At 36.9% G+C, this 24,721-nt stretch overlaps 1 protein-coding gene across 3 annotated transcripts; it reads left to right on the top strand.

Annotated features, from left to right (window-relative positions):
• Positions 1-20: 20 nt before the first annotated feature.
• Positions 21-24,098, top strand: UTP15 (UTP15 small subunit processome component). 3 transcript variants are annotated; one of them, XM_082457305.1, is made up of 14 exons: positions 36-189; positions 1,468-1,897; positions 3,187-3,355; positions 4,958-5,050; positions 5,170-5,354; positions 6,498-6,676; positions 7,924-8,049; positions 9,653-9,788; positions 11,721-11,805; positions 12,643-12,792; positions 13,801-13,902; positions 15,421-15,554; positions 15,725-15,783; positions 16,254-24,098. In XM_082457305.1, exons 3-14 carry the CDS (start codon positions 3,266-3,268, stop codon positions 16,472-16,474), a joined length of 1,560 nt encoding a protein of 519 aa, XP_082313431.1. In that variant the 5' UTR covers positions 36-189; positions 1,468-1,897; positions 3,187-3,265; the 3' UTR covers positions 16,475-24,098. The 3 variants fall into 3 exon arrangements, with proteins under 3 accessions (XP_082313430.1, XP_082313432.1, XP_082313431.1); XM_082457304.1 differs by lacking the exon at positions 1,468-1,897 and having other exon boundaries at positions 21-189; XM_082457306.1 differs by lacking the exons at positions 1,468-1,897; positions 15,725-15,783 and having other exon boundaries at positions 31-189; positions 16,254-16,433.
• Positions 24,099-24,721: the final 623 nt, after the last annotated feature.

Here is a 24,721-nt window from a genome sequence, read left to right as displayed (position 1 = left end):
CTGCGCCATCACGTCACCTTCGTGCGACGCGTCTCGCCGTTCTGTTCGTGGCGTGTTTCGGCGGCTCCTTCAAGGATCCGCGTGACCTTCCGCATGTTCTACCGCACAGTCCGGGGAGGGGGCTGGCGGAGTCCAAGAACTTCTCCTTGAGGCCGGGGTGTCTCGGCGGACCCTCCGGACCCATCGGAGGTAGGTGAAGGGGGCTCCCAATGGGGGTGGCCCGGACTCAACATCGGGCCTTCCTTGGTATCTAGCATGCTTCTCTGGGGTTTCCCAGTCTCCGCGGAATAGCTAAACTCAGGATCCCCGCAGTTTAGCTTCGACCTAGATTTTCCCTCTCTACAGTCACGTCACGTCCACTCCTACTGTCCACCGTTATTAGTCCCCGGAGTAAGCCACACCCCTTTAGGCTGATCTCCATCTCTGTCTCTGCTTATGAGGTTCCCTCAGTTTGCAGTGCCCAGCCATGTTAAATGGTTAATTCGTTTTAATGTTATACTTAAAGGCCCAGCTGAAATGCACACTTTGAATCTTTCTGGCAGCCGCCAAGTTAGAGTTAAAAATCGCTTCTGAGCGCTCCGTGTTCTGTACGTTACTTATAGCATACATTTGGTATTCTGCATTGTGATGGAGTAGTACCTGTTTTTCATTTAGTCCCAGTTTCTCAGCCTCTAACCTCTCCCTGATCATTTTCTTCCTATTCATTTTCACATCACTTGCATCCGTGCCTTTGCTTTGTCTGTCTTGCTTCCCCTCCCCTGCCTCTAATGCTGTTCCTCACTTTAATCTGGCAAACCACTGTTCCTGTGCCTCACTTTTTCCTTCTAAAGCTTTAAACGATTTCTTTCAAGGCAGAGTTATGTACTCCTTTGCCTATACAGCTGACCCTTGAACATTGCGGGGGAGGGGGAGGTTTAGGGGCCCCAGCCTTCCCCTGAAGGATAACTTACAGTGGGCCCTCCATATGCGTGGTTCCTCCTTATCCAGGTTCCTCCACATCCTAGGTTCTGCTTGTGCATTCCAAAAAACGGAAATTCAGTAGTACTGTAGTATTTATTGAAAAAAATCTGCCTCTAAGTGGACCCACGCAGTTCAAACCCGTGTTGTTCAAGGGTCAGCTCTGCGGTAGTAAGGGGCGAAGGCCCACAGGCTAGATCTGGCCCAGTGTCTGTTTTGGGGTATTCAGTGAGCCAAGAATGATTTTTATAGATGAATATTTGCAATCTATTTGATGATAGGAAACACTAACTTTGAACCAGAGTAAGTGAAATGTTTTCCCCCTCCTCCAAAAAGTCCCATTCCTTTCATTCATAAACAAAATACTGAACTTATCATTATTTGGGGCGGTTTCCTTAGTAAAAAAATTGGGACGTTTTTCTTTCATGCTATATAAATAACTACATAATATCCTCCATTTTGCCTGTTGGCCTGCGAAGCCTAAAATATTTATTATTTGTCCTTTTACAGAAAAACTTCGTGGACTTGTGCTCTATAGCAGTGTTCATACAAGAGATACCACCTGTGATTTTAATTTTGTTTCCCATATAACCCAGCACAATGCTTCCTTTCCTTCCACAAATATTCTTTGAGCACTTGTTTTTAATCTTTCGGATATGAAATGTTCAATTTAATGGGAAAAAGAGGTCATTAAAAATGCAGTGTGATTATGTGCATTGACAGAAATACAGAGTCTTGCAGGATTATGGAAGACAAGCCCCTGACCCAGCTTAGGAGGTGAGAGGTTTCTTGGAGGATGTGATCCTTGAGTTGAACTTTAAATGATAAATAGGAAGTAGGTAGAAAGAGGTCATTCCTGCCATAGAGGACAAATGAAGAACGACATTGAGACAAGAAAGAGCATGGTGTGTTAAGGAAATAACGAGGTGAAGCTGGAAAGGTAAGCAAGGGCAAGATCACAGAGGGCCATGTAAAGGAGCTTGCACCTTCTTTTCTGGGCAGTGTTGGGCTTTGTAGCAAAAGCCAGATTTGCATGGTAGTTAGGTAACTCTGGTGGCTATTTGGAAGGTAGGTAAGGGAGTCAGGGAGACCTTTAGATGAGAAGATGTGAATTAGAGCAGTGGAACTAGGTGGAGTGGACATGATGGAGTTCAGAAAGATTTGGGAGGTAAAATCAGCTCTTGTTAACTATTTGTATGTTAGAAGTGAGAAGGAAGGACAAGTCAAGGCTGATTCCAGATGCCAGTTACCAGCTGAAATGAAGAATATTGGAGTACATGAAGGCACTGACCATGTCTGTTTCACTCACCATTGCACCCCAGTGCCTAAAACAGTGTGTCCTACACATTATAGGTACTTCAGTGAACAGAAAACTTTTTAAATCATCGATTGCCATGTTTCATCAAAGCCTTTAAAATATGTCACACCTATTTATTTTGGTGTTACTGATATGGTGTTTTCAGGCTTTTGGGAAAGATGAGTTGCACCACTGAATCATTCCTCTGATATAATTGACTCTCTGTTGCAACTGAATGGTTCTGGAAAGACATTTCGGCCTAGTTACATGTCAGTTAAAGTTTTAATTTTTATTGTGTCACTTTAATTTAGAATTTAATTTCAGAATTGCTTTATTCTTGTTTCCTTTCTTACTGTTTAAACCTTTTAAAATTAACTTAATTTTAAGCTTCTACATCAGAATATTAGATTTTTATTTTAAGCTTTTAAATTTTAATCTTCTGCATTAGAATATTAGCTTTGTTTTCTTTTCTTCTTGGCAATTTTAGGCTTTCAGGAAGTCAGGTCCCTAGATTATGTTCTTATAGATTAAATGTCGTTTTAAGTTTAATTTCAGGGAACATTTGTATTTGCAGTTTCACCTTAACGTTTTCTGTTGTCAATAAGTGAATATTCTAAGCCAGTGTGTTTCTCTCTGCTTTGGCTACTGGATGGCTGAACCAGATTTATTCCCAGGTGTTGTAAGTTGGTCAGTTAGGTGTGGGAACATTTGTGTATAGCCTCTGCGTATAGCTGAGTAGATAGTACACTATGGTAGCCCTATCTGTATTCTTCCTGCTTGCTATAGATTGTCCCTCTGTATTAAAATTAAGTGGTTTCTGATCACTAATCTATAAGCTACCACACAGCTTTTTGAAAAGATGCAGAGTGAAAATCATAACTATATACAGGTTTATGAATAATAATGTGTTTATAAAATGTTTTCTTTTTCAGACGTGAGGCAGAGTCGCTTTATTTCTAACACCAATTTCAAACTATTTACCCTTGGATAACAGTGCAATTATATGAAAGTATGGCTGGGTATAAGCCTGTAGCGATCCAGGCATATCCTGTACTTGGTGAAAAAATCACCCAAGATACACTGTACTGGAACAACTATAAGGTAAGTATAGACAAAATTAAGGGAGGGAGGTGTTTTACATTTATGCCAATTTCTTCAGCATATGTTATACTTTGGATATGCTAATAGAGAACTAATAACTAAAAATAATCTATCAGCAGCTTATAGTTGGGGTGGAAAATTTGATATCTGATATTTTTTTCTTGGAGTTATATAAAAATCCATATTCCTTAATCAGTTTAATCATACAAGTATCTAGCACAGAATGGATGATTAATCAATGCCAAATGAATTAAATTTTAGAATTTGAATCTCATGAAAGAAGGGTTTTTTTTTCATTTTTCTTAATCTAAGGAAGAAGAGATGCAAAATTAATTCTTCTAGAATATATGTAAAGGCTAACAAATGATTTTTTTAAAAAAGCTGAACAACTAAACAGAAAAATGGAAAAAGATTGGGATTGGGAAGGTTATAGAAAAAGAAGTTTAAGTGGCCAATAAATATATTAAAAGAGCTTCAGCTTCACTCATAATTGAAGAAGTGCAAATTAAAACAATAATTGGATTTTGGATAATAATTTATTGGATAATAAAATTATTGGATAATAATTTGGATACTTTTTCATCTTATATTGGCACAAATGAAAAATTTTGATCATCGTTGCTACTTGAGGGAGGGAAATTGGTGCAGACTTTATGGAGGGCAATTCTGGCATTATCTATTATAAAAATACCTTTTGGTCTTGTAAGTTCCACAGCTTGGAACTTACTCAATGAATATACTCTCCAGAATTTGTGTATAAAGATGTTCATTGAAGTGTTATTTGTAATATTAGAAATCTCAGGGACTTCCCTGGTGGCGCAGTGGTTAAGAATCCGCCTGCCTGCCAATGCTGGGGACACAGGTTCGAGCCCTGGTCCGGGAAGATGCCACATGCCGCGGAGCAACTAAGCCCGTGGGCTACAACTACTGAGGCTATGCTCTAGAGCCCGTGAGCCACAACTACTGAAGCCCACACGCCTAGAGCCCATGCTCCGCAACAAGAGAGGCCACCGCAATGAGAAGCCCATGCACCGCAACGAAGAGTAGCCCCGCTCGCCGCAACTAGAGAAAGCCCGCGCGCAGCAACGGAGACCCAACGCAGCCAAAAATAAATAAATAAATAAATTTATATAAAAAAAGAAATCTCAGAAAAACCTGTTTGTTAGTAGTGAACTGGTAAATTAAATTATGATGAATGATAAAGCTGTTGCTCTTATGCAAAGTTACTAGCTAAGGTGTTAATAAGTGAAAAAAAGGCAAGGTGCAGAACAACCTGTGTGGTATGATCTTTGTGCCAGTTAAAAAATACATGGTTAAATATATGCTGGTTTAGGCATAACTTTTTCCCGGTAATAATCACAGAAAACTCCACAGCTAAAGAGAAAAAGTGGGGTGTGGCTTTTCAACCATATATTTATTTACTTTAATGGCCACAGAGATTGTCTAGGTGATGGGATTTGGATCTTTTTTGCTTTCTTCATACTTCTCTATTAAATACAACCTAGTTACTAAGAACAAAAAGAAGTTGTCATTAAGAAATTATATGCTTAAATATGTCTTACCAGTTGTAACTTTGTTAATACGCTATTATTTTTCATTAAGACCCCTGTTCAGATCAAGGAGTTTGGTGCAGTGTCAAAAGTAGACTTTTCTCCACAGCCTCCGTATAATTATGCTGTCACAGCTTCTTCAAGGGTAAATATAATTTTTGTTTTCCTTTTATGTAGTTTATATTTACTACTGGTCTTGAGCCATCTAGTAAAATACTGTTTTGTTTTGTTTTTTTTAATACTGTGTTTTTTATCTTCTTATAGATTCACATTTATGGCCGATACTCCCAAGAACCTATAAAAACCTTTTCACGATTTAAAGACACAGCATACTGTGCTACTTTTCGGCAGGATGGTAGACTGCTTGTGGCTGGCAGTGAAGATGGTGGCATTCAGCTTTTTGATATAAGTGGGAGGGCTCCCCTCAGGCAGTTTGAAGGCCATACTAAGTAAGAGACAGTTGTTTTGTTTTAATTTATTTTTTATTGAGCTATAATTAACATACGTTATATTAGTTTCAGGTGTACAACATAATGATTCACTCTTTGTATATATTGTGAAATGATCACCACAATAAATTGAGTTAACATCTGTCACCATACAGTTACAGATAGTTGGTTTTTATGTGTTTGTGTTTTGTATTATTGTAAGCTCTACTGGTTTTACAGGCTTTGAAAAAAACAGAGTTCTGTGAAGATTATGTACCGTCATGGACTTTATTTTCTGGTTGTTCTAAGACAGTGCTTAACTTGGTTCAGTCCTATGGTCCAGTTTGATGGGGTTCATGAATTTCCTAGAATTGTATGTGACATTTTAGGAAATGTGTGGTTATCTATGGAGATGTCCTGTAGCTTTCGTTAACTTCGTTAACTTCTCAGTGAGTTCTGTGACCCCATTGAGGTTGTAAACTGCTGATCTAAAGGCAACCTCACAACTATTAATGAGAACTCTAAAGGCTTGGACTATATTAGAGGTTGTTATTTTGAAATCAAGTTGGAAGGTGGATTTTTTCTACTTGGATTTGGTGTTTTGCCCCTTTATAAATTAAATGGCCAAGGACAGTTTTAAATCTTTCAAGATTACCAATGTCGTCACTGAAATTTGCTCTTGATTTTAAATCTCAAAAGTGTTTTTTATATTATCAGGATAGTCTTAGTCCATCAGTGAAACATTTTAAATATAACAAGTTCACTTAATATGATCCTACTTAGTGGCAAGTGTCCTTAGAATTTTTTAAGAACTACCCATTTTGAAATTTTTCAAATTAAAGTACCTTTGTGCCAACATTTAGAACATTTACTTTCTGTTGAGGTGCTAAGTAGGAATGTTAACTTATTAGAAAATATAATTTTAAGGCTACTGTTTAATATTCTTATTAACTTCATAGTACTAGGGGTATATAAATTTTAAATTGGCTTGGGGACAAATACCTGTTTTAAAGATTTTCTTATTCTCTCATGATTTCTCCCTACAATTACTCACTGAAACTGAGCTGCTTTTTTTGTTATTTTGGGAAGAGGGGTGTTTGATGTCAGAAGCTGCCAGAAATAATTTTTCCTTGCTTTTTAATATACTGATCCTTGATCTTTCAGAGCAGTTCATACAGTAGATTTTACAGCTGACAGATATCATGTGGTCTCTGGGGCTGATGATTATACAGTTAAATTATGGGATATTCCAAACTCCAAAGAAATTCTGACATTCAAAGAACATTCTGATTATGTGAGGTGTGGATGTGCTAGCAAACTGAACCCAGATCTCTTTGTAACAGGTTGGTGAAATCTTTTTCTTCCCTCCTGAAGTTGGTAATTTTATTGATATACTTTAATATTGCTTTGGGACTCTTTTGAGATAGAGGAGTTTTGTTTTTTGTTTTTTAAACATCTTTATTGGAGTATAATTGCTTTATAATGGTGTGTTAGTTTCTGCTGTATAACAAAGTGAATCAGCTGTACATATTCATATATTCCCATTTCTCCTCCCTCTTGCGTCTCCCTGCCACCCTCCCTATCCCACCCCTCTAGGTGGTCACAAAGCACCGATCTGATCTCCCTATGCTATGCAGCTGCTTCCCTCTAGCTATCTGTTTTACATTTGGTGTGTATATATGTCCATGCCACTCTCTCACTTCGTCCCAGCTTACCCTGGGATAGAGGAGTTTTAAAAAGTTGTATAAAAGAATATGTCTCTGTTTATCCAATTGTTTTATTTTCTTTTTCTTTTGGGGATTTTTTTTTTTTTTTTATGAAATAAGCTTTTTTATTTTAAGTTTATGACTCAGACTTAAGGCAAGGTATTTTTTTGTTTTGTTTTTTGTTTTTTGGCTGCGCTGGGTCTTCATTGCTGTGGGCCGGCTTTCTCTAGTTGCGGCGAGCGGGGGCTACTCTTCGTTGCGGTGCGTGGGCTTCTCACTGCGGTGGCCTCTCGTTGCAGAGCACAGGCACTAGGCATGCGGGCTTCAGTAGTTGTGGCACACAGGCTCAGTAGTGGCTTGCAGGCTCTAGAGTGCAGGCTCAGTAGTTGTGGTGCATGGGCTTAGTTGCTCCACGGCATGTGGGATCTTCCTGGACCAGAGATTGAACCCGTGTCCCCTGCATTGGCAGGCGGATTCTTAACCACTGCACCACCAGGGAAGTCCCTGGGGATTGTTCTTATCATCCTCCAGATGTGTTTGGAAACATCTGTACTCTGGTTTTCACAGGTTCTCCAGCAGCCAAGAAACAGAGATAATGCAGTTCAGTCTTAATGGGTGCCTGTGCAAAGATTCCCAGGCGACTCAGTGACAGTAGTCTGAAGATAGGACTCATTTAAGATTCTGTGTAGGTTAGTGCTTCAGAAACAGTCAGTGGTACCAGAGGGTTTGGAAGTACTGTGTCTTCATGAGTATACATGTCTTTTTAAAATTTCATCTATGCTTCTTCTCCCTTTAAAGTTTATGTTTGATTATGCACACACACACGTATAATTTTTGTTATTTTGAGTAGTGAAACTCACATAGTACAAAAATTGACATTTTAGGGTCATATGATCACACTGTGAAGATGTTTGATGCACGAACAAACCAGAGTGTTATCTCTGTTGAGCATGGGCAGCCAGTGGAGAGTGTCCTGCTTTTTCCCTCTGGAGGTCTTCTGGTATCAGCAGGTATTTCTTTTAAAAATTGCTTTCACCAATATTGTTCGTCTTGAGTCAGATATTTCTTTATTAGTTACTCTTTATAATTTATCAGTGTGCATTTGAAATGCATGTCTCAGTTTTTGCTCAGACAGTTGATAAGTGGGACAGGCAAGCAATTTTCATTTACTGAGTAGCTAATATGAGCCAGACACTGTGCTATTATAAACATATTATCTCCAGTCCCCTAGGTGAGCCTACAAGATAGTTTTCCCTCTATTTTGCAAAAGAAAATAAATAAAAGTTTTAAGTAATTTGTCCAAGAGAAAGTGGTAAGTGGCAGATCTGAAATCTCAGAACTTGAGAGCCTTCATTGTGTACTTAATCTAAAAATCCAGGTCGTACTCCTGCTGTTGTTCCTACGTAAGAGATCTGCGGCAGCTTTTGAAAATATAGGTCCTTTGAGATCTAGAATCAGGCTTATCCCTTTTTATGTGACTCTTGATTGAAATGGCCTTACCCAGCAAATAGCTGATAGTGCTGGAGGAGAAGATAATGTGGAGTCAAAGGGGCCTTGATACATTTTTTTATCAAGTTGGAACTGAGGTGCATTTAAAAAATTATAATGGAAGAAGTAAATTGTCTTTTTTCATTTGTTAAGTCAAAATTAGTGTGTTGACATTAGAAGAATACATAGGTAGTGTGTAGCTTTGTTTTGTTTTGTTTTTTGCTTAATTCTAAAATCCAAATAGAAATTATCCTGTTTTATACTCTTTTCCCCAGTACCTATTTGATTTCAAAGTAAGTTGATAATATTGTCAGAGTTACCTATTTTTCTTGCTGTTATTTTGAGAAATGGAAGTACGTACAAGTTGAACAGGGAGAGTGGATGCCTGTATGCTAATCTGCGTCGTGTCAGTAGCTAATTGTGTGGCCTTGGGCAATCCTTTAACCAATATAGACCTTGAAAATGAGAGGTTGGGCTAGATCAGTGGTTTCAAACTGTGATCTCTCTCATGAGCTGCTACATGTGGGGAGACAGGGACTGTAAATTGGGTTCCAGCCCCTTTTACATAGTCAGGATAAGTAAGAACTTTGTCCCCTCCCACCCCCAGCCCCCCAGCCTCTTTTTCCATTTTACCTACTAGACTTTTGCTTAATATTTCATTGAAAGAAAAGATGCCGTAATAAAAAAATTCTTTTTAAACCCCTGGATTAAATTGCCTTTAAAGATGCTTCCAATTCTTAGAGTAAAAGTTATAGAGTTTTTTAGTTTTGTTGGGATTCACAGAATTTTTAGGAAATGAAATCTATCTTATTCTTTTCCATGGTTATACAGAATTCCTTTTGAAGAATGATTTTATTTTAATTTTGTTAAAATAAAATCTTTTTTGATTATACTTCTTATTTTGCCAGTTCTGTGTACTTTACAAATATGAAATTATTTAATCATCATAACAGGTTTTTGTGAGGTAGGAACTGTTATCAGCCACGTACCCAGTAAATACTAGACCCAGCACTGAACCCAGGCAGTCAGGCTCTGGAATCCCTCCACTCCGTGCTGTGGAGTGTCCAGTGAAGAGCGCTTTTCAGATCTTTTCATAATCAAACTAATGATTATTTCTTTTTATAGGAGGTCGTTATGTTAAAGTCTGGGACATGCTAAAAGGAGGACAGTTGCTAGTGTCTTTGAAAAATCATCATAAAACTGTGACGTGCTTATGTCTGAGCAGCTCTGGACAGAGGTTACTTTCTGGCTCACTGGATAGGTTAGCATTTTAATTTTCTTTCTGGATCATTCTTTTTTTTTTTTTTAATTAATTAATTTATTTATTTATTTATGGCTGTGTTGGGTCTTCGTTTCTGTGCGAGGGCTTTCTCTAGTTGTGGCAAGTGGGGGCCACTCTTCATCGCCGTGCGCAGGCCTCCCATTATCGCGGCCTCTCCTGTTGCGGAGCACAGGCTCCAGACGCGCAGGCTCAGTAATTGTGGCTCATGGGCCTAGTTGCTCCGTGGCATGTGGGATCTTCCCAGACCAGGGCTCGAACCCGTGTCCCCTGCATTGGCAGGCAGATTCTCAACCACTGCGCCACCAGGGAAGCCCTCTGGATCATTCTTAATGTACACATGTTTACTGCTTGAGGAAATGAGTTATTTCTGCAGTATTTGTGATAGAATAAATATTCTACCAAATGATTTCCATGAAAAGAAATCTGTTGAGTTGAAAATAGTTTTGACATTTCATTTACATATAGCAAACTTATTTTCTCCCTTGAGGTAATTTACTGAACCATGTGAACGTTAATCTTTTAAAAGAATTTCTATTATTCTGTAGTTTTCTTTTAAAATCATTGTATGTTTGTATATTTTGAAATATTTATAATGAGTATGTGTATATATATTCTAGCTTGTATTCTTTAAAATTTAAAACTTCATGTAAAAATTTCTATACATTAATGTATAGAAATACATATTTCTAAATATTACTATTTTCAGTAGGTATTAGTGTTTCATTAATTAATGTTCTAGAACAGTGCTGTACAATAGAAATATAATGTGAGCTACATATGTAATTTTAAGTGTTTTACCAGTCATGTTTAAAAGTTAAAAGGTACTAGGTAAAATTAATTTAATAATATATTTTATTTACTCTAAAATATTATTTCAATATGTATTCAATGTAAAAATTATTAATGATAAACTAGAATCAAGTTCAGCATCGAATACATGCCCTTAATACAGTAGTAATACTTTACAGTTAAAGTGAAATATACTTGGGTTTAACAGAAAAATATTTTATACTGCCTCAGTTTTAAAATTTAAATTTAAGTTGATTAAAATTAAGTAAAATAAAAAGTTCCCTTCTTTTTCACTGACCCCATTTTAAGTGCTCATTAACCACATGTGGCTAGAATGATGGCCCAGTTCTAGAATTTACTTATATTTATCTGTTGTTGGTCATTTTATTTCCATATTTCCCTTTTTCACTGATATGGAAAACCTTGGTTTTTTAGCATGTTTATTAAAAAGTATACATATTTTAAAAGCTAGAAAATATTTCTAATACAGAGGAACTTACTATGTAAATATATAGCAAATTCTCTGCAATGGTGTTACTAGGCAATTTGGGACTTGATTTTTAGATGTGTCCCTCAAAACCTAGGTGTAAGTTGGCTCTATTCATAGTAGTTCTCAACCCAGAGTGATTTTTGTCCTCCAGGGGACTATTTGGCACTATCTGTGGACATTTTAGGTTGTTGTCACAACTTGGGGGTGGAGTGCTGTTGGTATGCAGTGAGTAGAGGCCAAGGATGGTGCTAAACATCTTGCGGTGCACAGAACAGCCACCATTACAAAGAATTATCCTGCCCGAAATGTCGATAATGCTGAATGAAGTTGAGAAACCCTGCTCTTTCCGATGAACATTCATGATGCTTTTTCTTTACTTTCAAGTTTCATTTTCAGGAGACAGTGGTCTATCCTTCTGGTGGCTGGTTGAAGTCTTTATGCAAACATAACAAACAGTTCATTTTTAAAAGAGATCCAGTGATGAATTAGTTTGTAACTAATATTATTAATCATTGTTTTTCTTCATTGTTGTATAAGTTTTAATATTCATATATTGAGTTTCAAAAAATAGAAATTTTACCTTTTATGCTCATTTCCAAGATGATTTGTGACAACGCTTTCTTTTTCATTAGGAAGGTGAAAGTATATAGCACAACTTCCTACAAAGTAGTACACAGTTTTGATTATGCAGCTTCAATTTTGAGTCTTGCACTTGCAGTAAGTACTTTTAGCTCTTTTTAAAGCTTTCACTAACCTTGCCTGTTAAATGAAACTAAAATGGAATATTAGGGTTTATCTTTGTATTTGAATAAGTATTATTTTCTTCTCACCACATTAGATAATTGCTAGAACATGTAACTTGTCTCAGTAACTAGGCATGAATTCAGATTTAGGTCCCACTCACTGCATAGCTTGAAACCAACTACAGTATTGTAGGCATTGTTAACACTAGGACAGGACCTGGAAAGCAGATAAATCTCTCTTCAGTACATTTACCCCAAGGGTTAAATACTCGAGAAAGTCAAGTTGGCTCTCTGAGCAAAAAAAAAAAAGGAGAATAGGGGTAACACAATGAAATGTCTCCTTTTCTTTGTTAACTGCTCCTTCTGGAATGTTCGTTGTCAAGTTTCATGAGCCATTGAGGAGGAATAGATTTGAATACATTATATAGAAATTGGGAGGGGAAAAGTTATTACAAAATATTTTCTTGACAAGATTGTGGAAAGTCATGCTACCACATTATTCTTTTTCTAGGAAGAGGATGTGGGAAAAAAAATTATTTTGAAAGTTTCTTAAGATGCCATTAACTGTGTATTATTATACAAACTGCCAGTGATAATTTCCAAGTGTAATTAAAAGTTCTGTCAATATAATAGTATCTTGGAGGAAAAAAATGATTTTATTCTAACTTTTTGTTAGAGTATCTATATCTGAATGGAACTCTTGTTGAAAGTATGGATAAGTGACAAACACATTATAAATGGTATTTTGAAGAAAAAGTAAGATGAATTATGAGTTAGGAATATACTAACTTATTTTTCTAATTGCTGTTAGCATGAAGATGAGACAATAGTTGTAGGAATGACCAATGGAATACTGAGTGTTAAACATCGGAAATCTGAAGCAAAGAAGGATTCTCTTCCCAGGAGAAGAAGGCCTGCATATCGAACTTTTATTAAAGGAAAAAATTATATGAAACAACAGGTATTTATATATTTTGTGTAATTTTTTTAAAGGTTAAATTTGTTAGAGTATCCAACTTCATCCCTGCACATTACTGAAAAGTGTAGTTCACATGGCATTTAGCTTCAGTTTGCTTTTCTCTACCTCAGATTTATCTCCACATTGCTAGATTGGGGACATTAAATTAATAAGTAATGGGAAATAAGAACTGTACTTCTTAATGCCCTGAATCATAACAATGCTATGGTGCTCAGAACAGTGTCTTTCACACACTGTCTGATTTGATCTTGTAAACAACCCTGAAAAAGAGTAGAGCCAATAATATCTCCATTTGGCATCTGAAGATGGAGAAGATGGAGATATAAGGAAGTTGTGTTGATCCAGGATTTCTTTACTGGGACTAGATGGCAGTTTCTCTGATTCTTGTTTTCTCTTTCTGCTGAATCACTGCTTGCTATGTAAAGAGAATTGCAGTGAGTAATGTTTGCCCAGAACGGAGGTATTGTGTATGTATCGTAAGTTAAGATCATAGGACACTAAGAACACAGTGATGTGGCAGATTATTCCATTTTCATTTAATCGACAATATGGGCTTATGACCTTTTTTTTTTTTTTAAATTTATTTATTTATTTTTAGCTGTGTTGGGTCTTCGTTTCTGTGCGAGGGCTTTCTCTAGTTGCGGCAAGCAGGGGCCACTCTTCATTGCAGTGCGTGGGCCTCTCACTATCAGGGCCTCTCTTGCTGCGGAACACAGGCTCCCAGATGAGCAGGCTCAGTAGTTGTGGCTCACGGGCCCAGTTGCTCCACGGCATGTGGGATCTTCCCAGACCAGGGCTCGAACCCGTGTCCCCTGCATTGGCAGGCAGATTCTCAACCACTGCGCCACCAGGGAAGCCCTGACCATTCTTTTTGATACAGTTCAAGGATACCACAGAACTATGAAAAAATACCACTATGAAGAAGTTTATTTTGAATGAAGCTCTAAATGGATATTTGATTTTTCTCTGTAAATTTACTTTTCAATGCAGGATGACATTTTGATCAACAGGCCATCAAAGAAACACCTAGAATTGTATGACAGGGATCTGAAAAACTTCCGGATCTCTAAGGCACTTGACAGAGTCCTTGAGGTGAGTGAGGAATATGTGTGTGTGTGTGTGTATTTTTTTTTTTTAATTTTAATTTTAATTTATTTATACTCTTTCTGCTTCAAAAAAGTGGATGTAATTTGTGACACACACATATAAATAGGTTGCTAAAATCATATTGAATATGAATACCCATACTATAGAAAGATGCAGAAACTTAGGCTATGAATATATACTAGAGTTGAACATAAAGGTATATTCCAGTTCCTAGAAGCAAGGTAAAAAGGATAATGGATTGAATTTCATAATTGTTATTATCAGATAAAGGAAACATATATATCTATATTTTAGAAAAAATACACAAAGTTTTTTTTCACACTATAGTACAGAGAAATTTATCATGAGTTGTTTTTAGTTGGAACACTAAGAAAAATATAGGAATCATGCGATAATCTTTATGTCATTAGAAGATGCAGAAATATTCTCAAGCATAGGATTATGTATTAACCCTCTGTAAAAGCCAAAGACATAATAATAAATGCCCACAACTTCTATAGTGTCATTTCAGCAAATAGGTAACCAAATACAATTCAAGTAAGAATTCACTTAAAATAGGATAGAGCTAAAAAACAATTTAGAGCAATGATGGTTAACTTGGTCCATAGATTTCTTCTCTCAAATACCAGTTTTGTCAACTGAGTTTTAATAAGGGCTGGATGGTAATCAATTTTATTTTATTTTATTTATTTATTTTTTTAACATCTTTATTGGAGTATAATTGCTTTACAATGGTGTGTTAGTTTCTGCTTTATAACAAAGTGAATCAGCTATACATATACATATATCCCCATATCTCCTCCCTCTTGCGTCTCCCTCCTACCCTCCCCGTCCCACCCCTCTAGGTGGTCACAGAGCACCGAGCTGATCTCCCTGTGCTATGCAGCTGCTTCCCACTTAGCTATCTATTTTACATTTGGTAGTGTATATATGTCCATGCCACTCTCTCACTTTGTCCCAGCTTACCCTTCCCCCTACCTGTGTCCTCAAGTCCATTCTCTATGTCTGCGTCTATATTCCTGTCCTGCCCCTAGGTTCTTCAGAACCATTTTTTTTTAGATTCTGTATATATGTGTTAGCATATGGTATTTGTTTTTCTCTTTCTGACTTTCTTCACTCTGTATGACAGACTCTGGGTCCATCCACCTCACTATAGATTGTGTGTGTAATTTTTATTAAGACTTTTTTTTAGAGCAGTTCTAGGTTCACAGCACAGTTGAAGGGAAGGTACAGAGAGTTCCCATATACTACCTGCCCCACACATGCATAGCCTCCCCCCTTATCAACATCCCCACCAGAGTCTTGCATTTGTTACAATTGATATATCTACAAGGAGCTTATTTTTAAAAGAATCATTTTGTTTCTTGCCTTGTCCATTACCATGACTCAAAACTGGGAAGAGAAAAACCTGTTTAAATTTGGTAATTGTTAGTGAGTTCCAAGACTATGATTTTTTTCTTGTACTGTCATGTCTGCTCATGTTGACTCTGAAAAATTTTCTAGCCCAGTTGTGCAATAAAGACGCCTGAGATTACAGTTTCCATCATAAAGGAGCTAAATCGAAGAGGAGTCCTTGCAAATGCCCTTGCAGGTCGAGATGAAAAGGAAATCAGTCGTGTTCTTAATTTTTTGATAAGGTATGTTTTATGTCTATGAAGTGCATGTATTTTGCATCTGAAATTTTATCTCCAAATTTACTTTTAGTTTGAGCTTTGTAAAGAACTGACAGAACAGTTTAGTAAATCTATTTTAAGGATTTTTTTTTTAAAGTTTGCAGGTTTCAGTAAACAGAATTTTTGCTTTGTAGGAATCTGTCCCAGCCAAGATTTGCCCCTGTTTTGATTAATGCTGCCGAAATAATTATTGGTAAGTAGTTGTTAAAACCTGAAAAATTGTAGCATACTTGCAGAAGTAGAGATGTCAAATAATGAAATCAAATAGATTGATATACCTTGTCTTTATCGTGGAGAAAACAAACAATAGTAGTAAATCAGTGCATTTTAAAGTGGGAGTAAAATGTTTACAATGGATTGGCTTTCAGTTGCTGGCACCAGGGTTATTATAATTTAAAAAGTTTTTTCCTTAAATACCTCCAATGACCATGACTAATTTTTAATGGGAAAATGAAAATAAGTCAGAACCTCAACACTGTACTTTCTTTAATTATTTCTTTTTGAAATACGTTTTTCAGATGGATTGTTTACTTTATGTAAAATAAGTACAGATTTTTCAATGTCTTTTATATTTAATATTTTTGTACTTTTTCTAAATATTGCTGTTCATGTATTGTTTAGAAAGATGTTTCTAGTAAATGTGTTTCCTCTCTCTCTTTCTAGATATATATCTACCTGTGATTGGTCAGTCACCTGTAGTTGATAAAAAGTTTTTGTTACTTCAAGGACTTGTAGAAAAAGAGATTGATTACCAAAGAGAACTACTAGAAACCTTGGGGATGATGGATATGCTTTTTGCTACCATGACAAGGAAAGAAAGTACTTCTTTGTTGCAGCATAATACATCTGATGGATTTCTAGAGAACAGGAAGATTGAATCATAGTGTGCGCTTAACAGGACACATAAGAACTCCTAACTTGGAATAGATTTGATGCTGTTAACTACTGGGAAGAGAATCTCTTTGATACATTTAAAAAAACTATTTACAGAAGCAATTTTATGGAAGAGACTGGAATGACTATACTTGGGAAATAAGAACCTGTTTTTAAACATGGTTTTCCATGTGCTATTTTAAATTATCTCATGGCATCTTCAGCTGGAAGATCTTCTCAGTTGTTTTGGTCATAGTGTATGTCCATCTTGGACAAGTTGACGTTAATTTTAATACAGCAGAGTTCTGTTTCAGTAACTATTTCAACCGTCTCCAAGCATTCAGAACTCTGGAGACAGTTTCAACTAGGAATCCTGCCAAAGGAACAGGGCTTTATTTTTCCCTTCTATCCTGGAAAAACAACAACAACAAAACAAATGGCAACGACAAATAAATTCTTTCTTCACTCTAATCGGTGCACTTGGGATTCCCAAGCCCCAGCTGAGTTTGCCTCCCTCTCCTTGATGTCATCACTTATCCCAGGTCACATGTTCCACCTAGCTGGTGATTGGACTGTATCTGTTCCAAGTGTGGCAAATTAGTGGCCAACTCTGAATAATTGACCCTAGTTTGACCTATATTCAGAGAGTGTGATGAGGCAGATTTGAATACTAAAAACTGTGCTCACCAGCCCCTGTTTCTTTTTCTTTCTGTAATCTTGACTGTGCTTCTCAGGACAAGGTCTGCAGGTAGGCCTTACAGACCATGTTTTTCCTCTTCCCCGAATATGCAGCCTTTCTACCAGCTTTTCAACTTGCTTCAGGTCAGCGGAATGATAACATTTGCCATGTCTCTTGTGATTAGTAGCCTTTCAGCGTTTTTTATACATATTGATATATTTGGAGCTTATCTTGTAGCTACCTACCTCTGAAAACCATTTGATCTGTGTTTAGGTTTTTTTTTTTTTCCCCTCTATTCTTAACATCATTTTGTGTTTCAGAACCCCAAACCAGAGTAGCTTGTTTTGGAAAATACTTGTGTTTTTTAAAAAAAGTTCAATGTAAATCACATTTTTTTATAAAGAAATTCATATTTTCTTCTTGGCTTTCTGAGATGTATCAATTCCTGATGGATAGTCACTGGCTACTGATTCCTAGCACACTGATTTTACACTTGCTACCTTTTCCACCTTCCCCCAGTTCCTTAAGTAGTTAATTATCTGTATGGAAATGTCTTAGGCCAGAAGAATTCTTAGTTAAAGGAAGATTTTGTAATTGCAGTCTGCTCTTAAAATTTCAGTTCTGTGAATTCAGATATATTTTTTTAAAGCAGAAAAAAATATTCCTATGTTCTGATAAGGACATATGCTCAAACAGAGGGTCCGGTTTCCCCTTCATGAATTGATTTAAGCAATCATGAAGCCCAGTGGCTTATAAGAAACCAGGAGTTTGCTTCCCTGAGTAATTATGAGATTAGTCAAGGTTAGAAACTGTCTTCATGTTAAGAAGGGTTAATTTATTTAAATAAATTTAAAGCTTTTAAAAAAATTTAACTTCATAAATATGCTGATATTGGTTACTATCAATAGTAAGAATGAAAGGTTGAAATTCTACCAAAAAACTAGCTGCCATCAACTGTCACATGTGACAAGGGTTTCCCATACATTATTTTATTTGATTCTCACCACAACCATCCAAGGTTGGTATTCTCATTTATTGTTGAATTTACTACAGTAGTTAATTCACCCTTGAATTCCCCCAAGCTTGAGTTCCTCATGCCAGCACCCTGAACTGGCCTGCCTGCTGGGGCCCAAACCACTCATTCCCTGTAACAAAACTCACAGAGTGCTGCCGTTTTTAGATGAGATAGGTAACGATTACAAATTTTCAAAAAGGTTAGGAAACAATTCCCATAGCCATCAACACTTCAGTGTTAAGTTCAGGAGTAGTTTTTTATAGTCATTGGGACAAACTGTAGTATTTGCTATTTGAAGTAGTATTGGAACATAATTGGCATATTACAGTATGTAACACTGGCCTTCATTTCCAACTTAAAATGCCTAACAGATTTTTAGACTTGTAAATTTTAGTTGAAATGTATTTTAAGATCTTACAAAGCCTGCAGAAATACTGAAATATGTCAGAGAACTTAGTCACTGTACATTTAATTTATTATATTTATAAGAGTTAAGTACTTGGGAAGGTTTTGCTTGTTGGGTCAAGCATTTGAAGTGCTATTGACAAAATATCTTAAAAGTATAAATGCTATTAAACTGTTTAAAGAACTTTGGGTTGTAAATGGGATTGTTTAAAGAAATTTAGTCTGTTCAACTTAAATCAACTATCAAACATTAATTAAAAGCCCCATTTAAAATGATTATTAAAATATAGTAGTTTATTGAATGGAATGACAGACTGTATGCTGGTGGGGATAATCCCTCTATAGAGAGGGGGAAACTGATGATTAGAGTAGAGAGAGGGGGCCAATTGCTGGAGCAGTGTCCTTGGAAGGGGGCGTGGGGCTGAGCGCCCAAATGGAATGGTTGGCTTACACAGCAAATGAATAGTTTGGGCATAGTTCAAGAGGGAAGGCAGAAGATACGGCACAGATGTAATTAGGTGCGTACCTGTGGTGCTGGGGGTTTGTGGAAGTTCTTTACTAAGTTCCTTTATGGGAAAAAACAACCAACTGAAACAGGTTGGAGAAGGAGGAGTTCAGAGGTTAGAAAGTTTGAGGAGAGAACAGAAGATAAGTACTTCTAGGGAGGTCAAGGGCTCATACTCTGGAGCCCTCTGCCTGGGTTTGAATCTTGGCTCAGCCACTTGCTAGCTGTGTTCCTTTGGTCAAGTTATTTTACCATTTTGTATTTCATTTTCTTCATCTGTTAATCAGACAAGCAAAATCACAAAAGGTGATTGTGAGAATTGAGTTAATACCTGTAAAATTAGCCTAGAATATTTCTGTTCACTGTTATTGTTGGGGGAATGGATGGACTAGAAAAGGAAGTAGCATTACCAGCAGCACTAAGGCCCGCATGAGGTTAGAGCCATGGGCTTAAAGCGGACTGTAGCTCACCATTAGTCCACGAGGTGGCAGTACTACTTCAAAAACCATGAGAAACCCGCTTTTTCCACAGCCCTTTCTCTGAATCAGTTTGGTATTGCTAAGTCATAAGGTGAGTTCTCTCACAAAACAACCAAGATATTTGGTTATTTTAATGTTGACACAGTGGGTTCAAAAGTCATTGATAATTATTATTAGATGCTAGCCAGAAATACGGAAATAAAATCTCATCAATGACCATTTTGAATTAAAGATTAAACTTTTCAACATTGTAGAATAATGGAAAGAACATGGGCTTTGTGTTCCTGGGTAAGTCCCAGCTGCCCTGGGCCTCAGCTTGCATATCTGTTAAATGGGGCTAATATCACTTCCTTTGCAGGATTGTTGTGAGGATAAATGCAATGATATACGAAAGTGTCTTACCTGCTTTACTGTGTTTTTCACACGTTTGTGATTATGGAAAATCTACTTGCCCTGCACTATTTGGGAACTTTTTCTTAGCTTCTCTGATTATTAACATCATTTGGATCATTTAAGGGTTGAGTTGAAGTTTTCTATTATACTAGTATAAAGGATGTTTTTAAAATAAATTAATTGCATACACTATTAAATAAGGGGTGTAACTGATTTGAGAGAGACTGCTTACAAGCATTTTGAAAGTAAATGGTATGATTTGCATTAGGTACAAATAAGACAGTAACCCCTTATTCATGAAAACAAGATGTGAGTTCCCATTGGATCATTAGTGTTATAGTAGAAATTTTAAGCAGAATTATGTCTTTAAACACATATATTAATGCAGACTTTCCTTTATTCAAATTAACTATATTAGCTGTGACTGTGTGATGGCTGTATTGACCAAAAGGTTGAAAATGTGAACTGTGTTAATTTAATGAGGGTTGGTAATTTTTCTATAAACATTACTATAAAACACTGAACTCATAAGATTTTTAAAATTTTTTTATTTTTATTTATTTATTTATTTTTGGTTGCATTGGGTCTTCGTTGCTGCGTGCAGACTTTCTCTAGTTGTGTCGAGCAGGGGTTACTCTTCATTGCGGATTGTGGGCTTCTCATTGTGGTGGCTTCTCTTGTTGTGGAGCATGGGCTCTAGAGTGCACGGGCTTCAGTAGTTGTGGCACACAGGCTCAGTAGTTGTGGTTCATGGGCTCTAGAGCACAGACTCAGTAGTTGTGGCACACGGGCTTAGTTGCTCCAACGCACGTGGGATCTTCCCAGACCAGGGCTCAAACCCGTGTCCCCTACATTGGCAGGCGGATTCTTAACTACTGTGCCACCAGGGAAGTCCCTCTCATATAAGATTTTTTTCAAGGTTTTTTCTTAACTGAGATATAATTGACATTATATTAGTTTCAGGTGCACTAACAGATAGAGGCTTGACAAAGTGTTACCAATTAAAAAAAAAACCAAAAACCGAAACAACTCAAGTCAAAAGCAGTTTCCTCATAGGAAACAAGTGGGAAGCAGTAGTCAGATTTTTTCTTTTACTGTTGTCCCCTTAGAATAAAAGACTTTGAGGTCTACGTGCCTAACTCATTCTTATCTTTCAGTGGGAAGAGGTCTAAGTGATAACAAAGAATTGAGAAAACGAAACAGCCAGTTGCAGTGAAATTTGTTGATAGTAGTATATATGAACTTGCTTATTCTGTAATTTCTAGGAGAATATTATGAGCTCATATACATGATTTTCTACCATGACATTATTACCCATAAACTTACACGTAACCTAGTGGTTTTATTTACTTACCTTGTGAGTGCATTACAAGTTGTTTAAGAGTGCAAGTCAGTGCATTATTAATGGTAGGAAACTCTCTGGTCAACTTTTAAAGAGGACCTTGTATAATTCTGCTTTAACAATAAGTATAAGGGTGATCAAAACTGGAAAATTATGGACAAGAATAATAATAATGGTTAATACTAATAATATACTTACTAAGTCACTGTTCTCACCAATGTACATATACTAATTTATTTAATCTTCACAACAACTCTGGAGTTGGTACTATCTCTATCAAAATTAACTGTTTTTGCAAATACATATTTCTAAAATGTGTGAAGTTAATACAAATTAAACCATGAGAAACAATATCGTAACTATGTGAGATCATGGGTATGTTAATTAGCTTGGTTTTAGTAATCACTGTATATCAAATCATCACGTTGTAGACCTTAAACATATATACTCATATTTCTCAATTTTACCTCAATAAAGCTGGAAAAAAAAAAAAGAAAGAATAAGCCACTTTAAAAAGTAAAAAGAAACAAAGAACAAGAAGTAACCACGGATGCTGAGGAAATTTAAACAACTTAGAAGAGTATTTGACAAAAACTTTATTCAAATATATTTTAAAAGCTGGATTACGTGGATGCTTTTCTTGAAGATATAAATGAACAAAATAGGTCCCAAAGAGATTGGAGATTAAAGCAACACTGAATAGGGAAGTAATTGAGAAGGTAATCTGAGGAGCTCTGGACTCAAATGTTGTATTAGTAAATTCTTTCAAAATTTCAAGGAGCAGAAAATTCTTATGTATTTAAACTGATCTAAAACTTAGAGAAAAAAACTTCCAACACCATTTTCTGAAGCCAGCACAACACAAACGTAGACCTGACAGGCCTCTTTGGTAGGTTGTACTATCGTTCAAAGTATTGCTGCCCCTCCTGGGGGACAGGTTGCAGTTCTTCGGACCACAGGCATCTGCCTTTGCCTCTAGGACTTGAGGGCCTCCTGTGGTAGGATGACATATCCCCACCCTGTGGAAGTCAGGTGTGGTCATGCAACTTGCCTTGGCCTATAAAATAAGGGCAGAAGTGACATCGAGCCACTTATAAGCAGAAGCTTTCAAATCCAGTTCATGGTTCACCAGATCTCTTGCCATGAAGACCAGCAACGTGCCAGATCATCTGGTTTATCTACCTCCTCCCAGAGGGAAGACGACATGGAGAAGAGACACAGTAGATATGTGAGTAAGAATTAAACCTGTGATACTCTAAGCTACTGAGATTTGGGGATTGCTTGTTATCACAGCATAACCCAGCCTATCCTGATTGATACACTCCTCTCCCCCACAAAAGAACACGATAAATTCACTTATGAATATCTGTGTTAAAATCTTCAATTAATAAGAAAAATATCTCAGGCATACATTGTAGGAATAATATACTTCCAACTAAGACCTCTGAACAGGTAAGTATGTTCCCCACTGAAGACTCGGAGACCTCTCACTTTAGGTGTGTGTGCTCCCAACTAAAAAGGTAACATGGTTTAGTTTGTAAAATATGTAAGTAGCTTTGTCCCCTCTCTCCTCCCATCTATTGTGTCAGTATCAAAAAGGAGTTAAGGATTTGAAGGCTTCATGGTAGCAAAAACACCCTTGAGTGGGAAAATATATCTCAGCTGAGATATGGATGAAGGGTATACTAAATGAAAGTTCCTAGGGCTCATGCCTTATACAATTTCAGGGTGCAATGCTCCCTATGAAGGCATAAGAAGTGGATATTACTCCCATTTTTCAAGAGGAGAAACTGAAGTAGTTAACAGGGAAGCTCCGATTTGGCCTCAAATCACCAAGTAAGTTCCTGATGCAGTTTACTTGCTGATGTTTTCTTATTTTGTTAAGAATAAATCTACCATTGCCCAAGTCAGTGAGTTTCTAGCAAAGATACTCTAATGTTTACTTCAGGCTTTTTCTTTTAAGTGTTAATGGATGTGATGATTTCTAAGTCATTAAAAGATGAGTACATCAAGCTCTTGCAAAGAACCCCAGGTAACTGGTTGACCTTGTAAATAAAACATTATCTCTGCTGCTGCTATAAGCAGGCCATGTGATCGATGATAAATTTTCTTAGAAAACAGGACATGGAGGTCATTTGATAGTCAGAAGAACACTCGTGTTCAGCTCAACCAATATAAACTGTTATGTTAATAGTCCAAATAGTAACCTGGATTAGTTCATCTCTGGATTTCTTTCTTAGCAGTATAGGAGATAAGAATATGAATCTCCTGGATCCATCCTGGAAGGACAGTGGTGAGTGCAATATTTAAAATTTGAGTGGTGACTCACTTAAATAGTAATTGACAAAAGGTTGAATGGATAAGAGAAGTAAGCTGTGAGAAAACAGGGCCCATACCTGCCTTATGTATAGGGTTTGGCATACAGGAGGTGCTAAATAAATGTTTCCTGCTTGAAGGGTGAATTCTGAGAGGCAAGTGTCAGACTTGAGATGGAGGTGAGCAGGGCTACCAGAGTGGGAGGTGGCTTGCTCCCTCAGGGCTAAACAAGGAGAGGAGTTTTCTAGTTCTCTCTTGAGAACTAGATAAAAATGAAAGCTTCGAGGACAGAAGGCTTCAAAACCCTATGGTTTTTATGTTATTATTTTTTTGTTTTGAAATCATTTTAGACTTACAGAAAAGTTCTAGGAATAGTGCCGCTTCCCCCAACTTCTCCCAAAGTTAACAACAGTACAAGTATCAAAACCAGGAAATTAACATCGGTGCAATGCTACTAATGAAAATATGCCAATTCCTCCAGTTTTCTCCCTGATGTCCTTTTTCTGTCCTAGGATCCAGTTCAAGATCCTACCTTGCATTTAGTTGCTGTGTCTCCTTAATCTCCTCCAATCTGTGATGGTTCCTTAGTCTTTCCTTGTCTTTCATGACCTTGAAACTTTTGATGAATCCTGGTCAGTTATTTTGTAGAATGCACCTCAGTTTGGGGTTGTCTGATGTTTTCTCATGATTAGAAACACGTTACAAGTTTTGGGCAAGAATATCACAGAAGTGATATTGTGTCTTTCTCAGTGTGTCATGTCAGGTCTTCCTGATGTCCATATGTCTCATTACTGGTGACTTTAGCTTTGATCCCTTAGTTAATTAAGGCATTTCAGGCCAGGTTTCTCCACCGTTAAGTTATTATTTTTCCCTTTGTAATTGAGAAATATTTAGGAGAGATACTTTGAGATTATGAAAATATCCTGTTTTAGCTTAAGCTTTCACTAACTTCTCCCACTAATAGTGGTTTCGATTTGCATTTCCCTGATGATTAATGATGTTGAGCACATTTTCATGTACCTGCTGGCCATTTGGATGACTTCTTTGGAAAAATGTCTATTCAGATTTTATTTGGATCCATTTTCAGTCAGATTATTCTTTTTTTGCTGTTGAGTTGTATGAGT

Source organism: Balaenoptera physalus (genome assembly GCF_965194825.1).
Source record: "Balaenoptera physalus genome assembly, chromosome: 3".
In the NCBI taxonomy this organism is placed as follows: domain Eukaryota; kingdom Metazoa; phylum Chordata; class Mammalia; order Artiodactyla; family Balaenopteridae; genus Balaenoptera; species Balaenoptera physalus.
The sequence above is the reverse complement of the archived record's forward strand: the minus strand, read 5'-3'. Positions and strand labels throughout refer to the sequence as shown.

What these genes read in the sequence shown, in the direction of transcription:
- UTP15 (XM_082457304.1), top strand. Translation starts at nt 3,266, where the DNA reads ATGGCTGGGTATAAGCCTGTAGCGATCCAGGCATATCCTGTACTTGGT. An exon ending in CAGTTTGAAGGCCATACTAA is followed by an intron (nt 5,355 to 6,497) that starts GTAAGAGACAGT and finishes TTGATCTTTCAG; the next exon opens with AGCAGTTCATACAGTAGATT. An exon ending in TTTTGAGTCTTGCACTTGCA is followed by an intron (nt 11,806 to 12,642) that starts GTAAGTACTTTT and finishes AATTGCTGTTAG; the next exon opens with CATGAAGATGAGACAATAGT.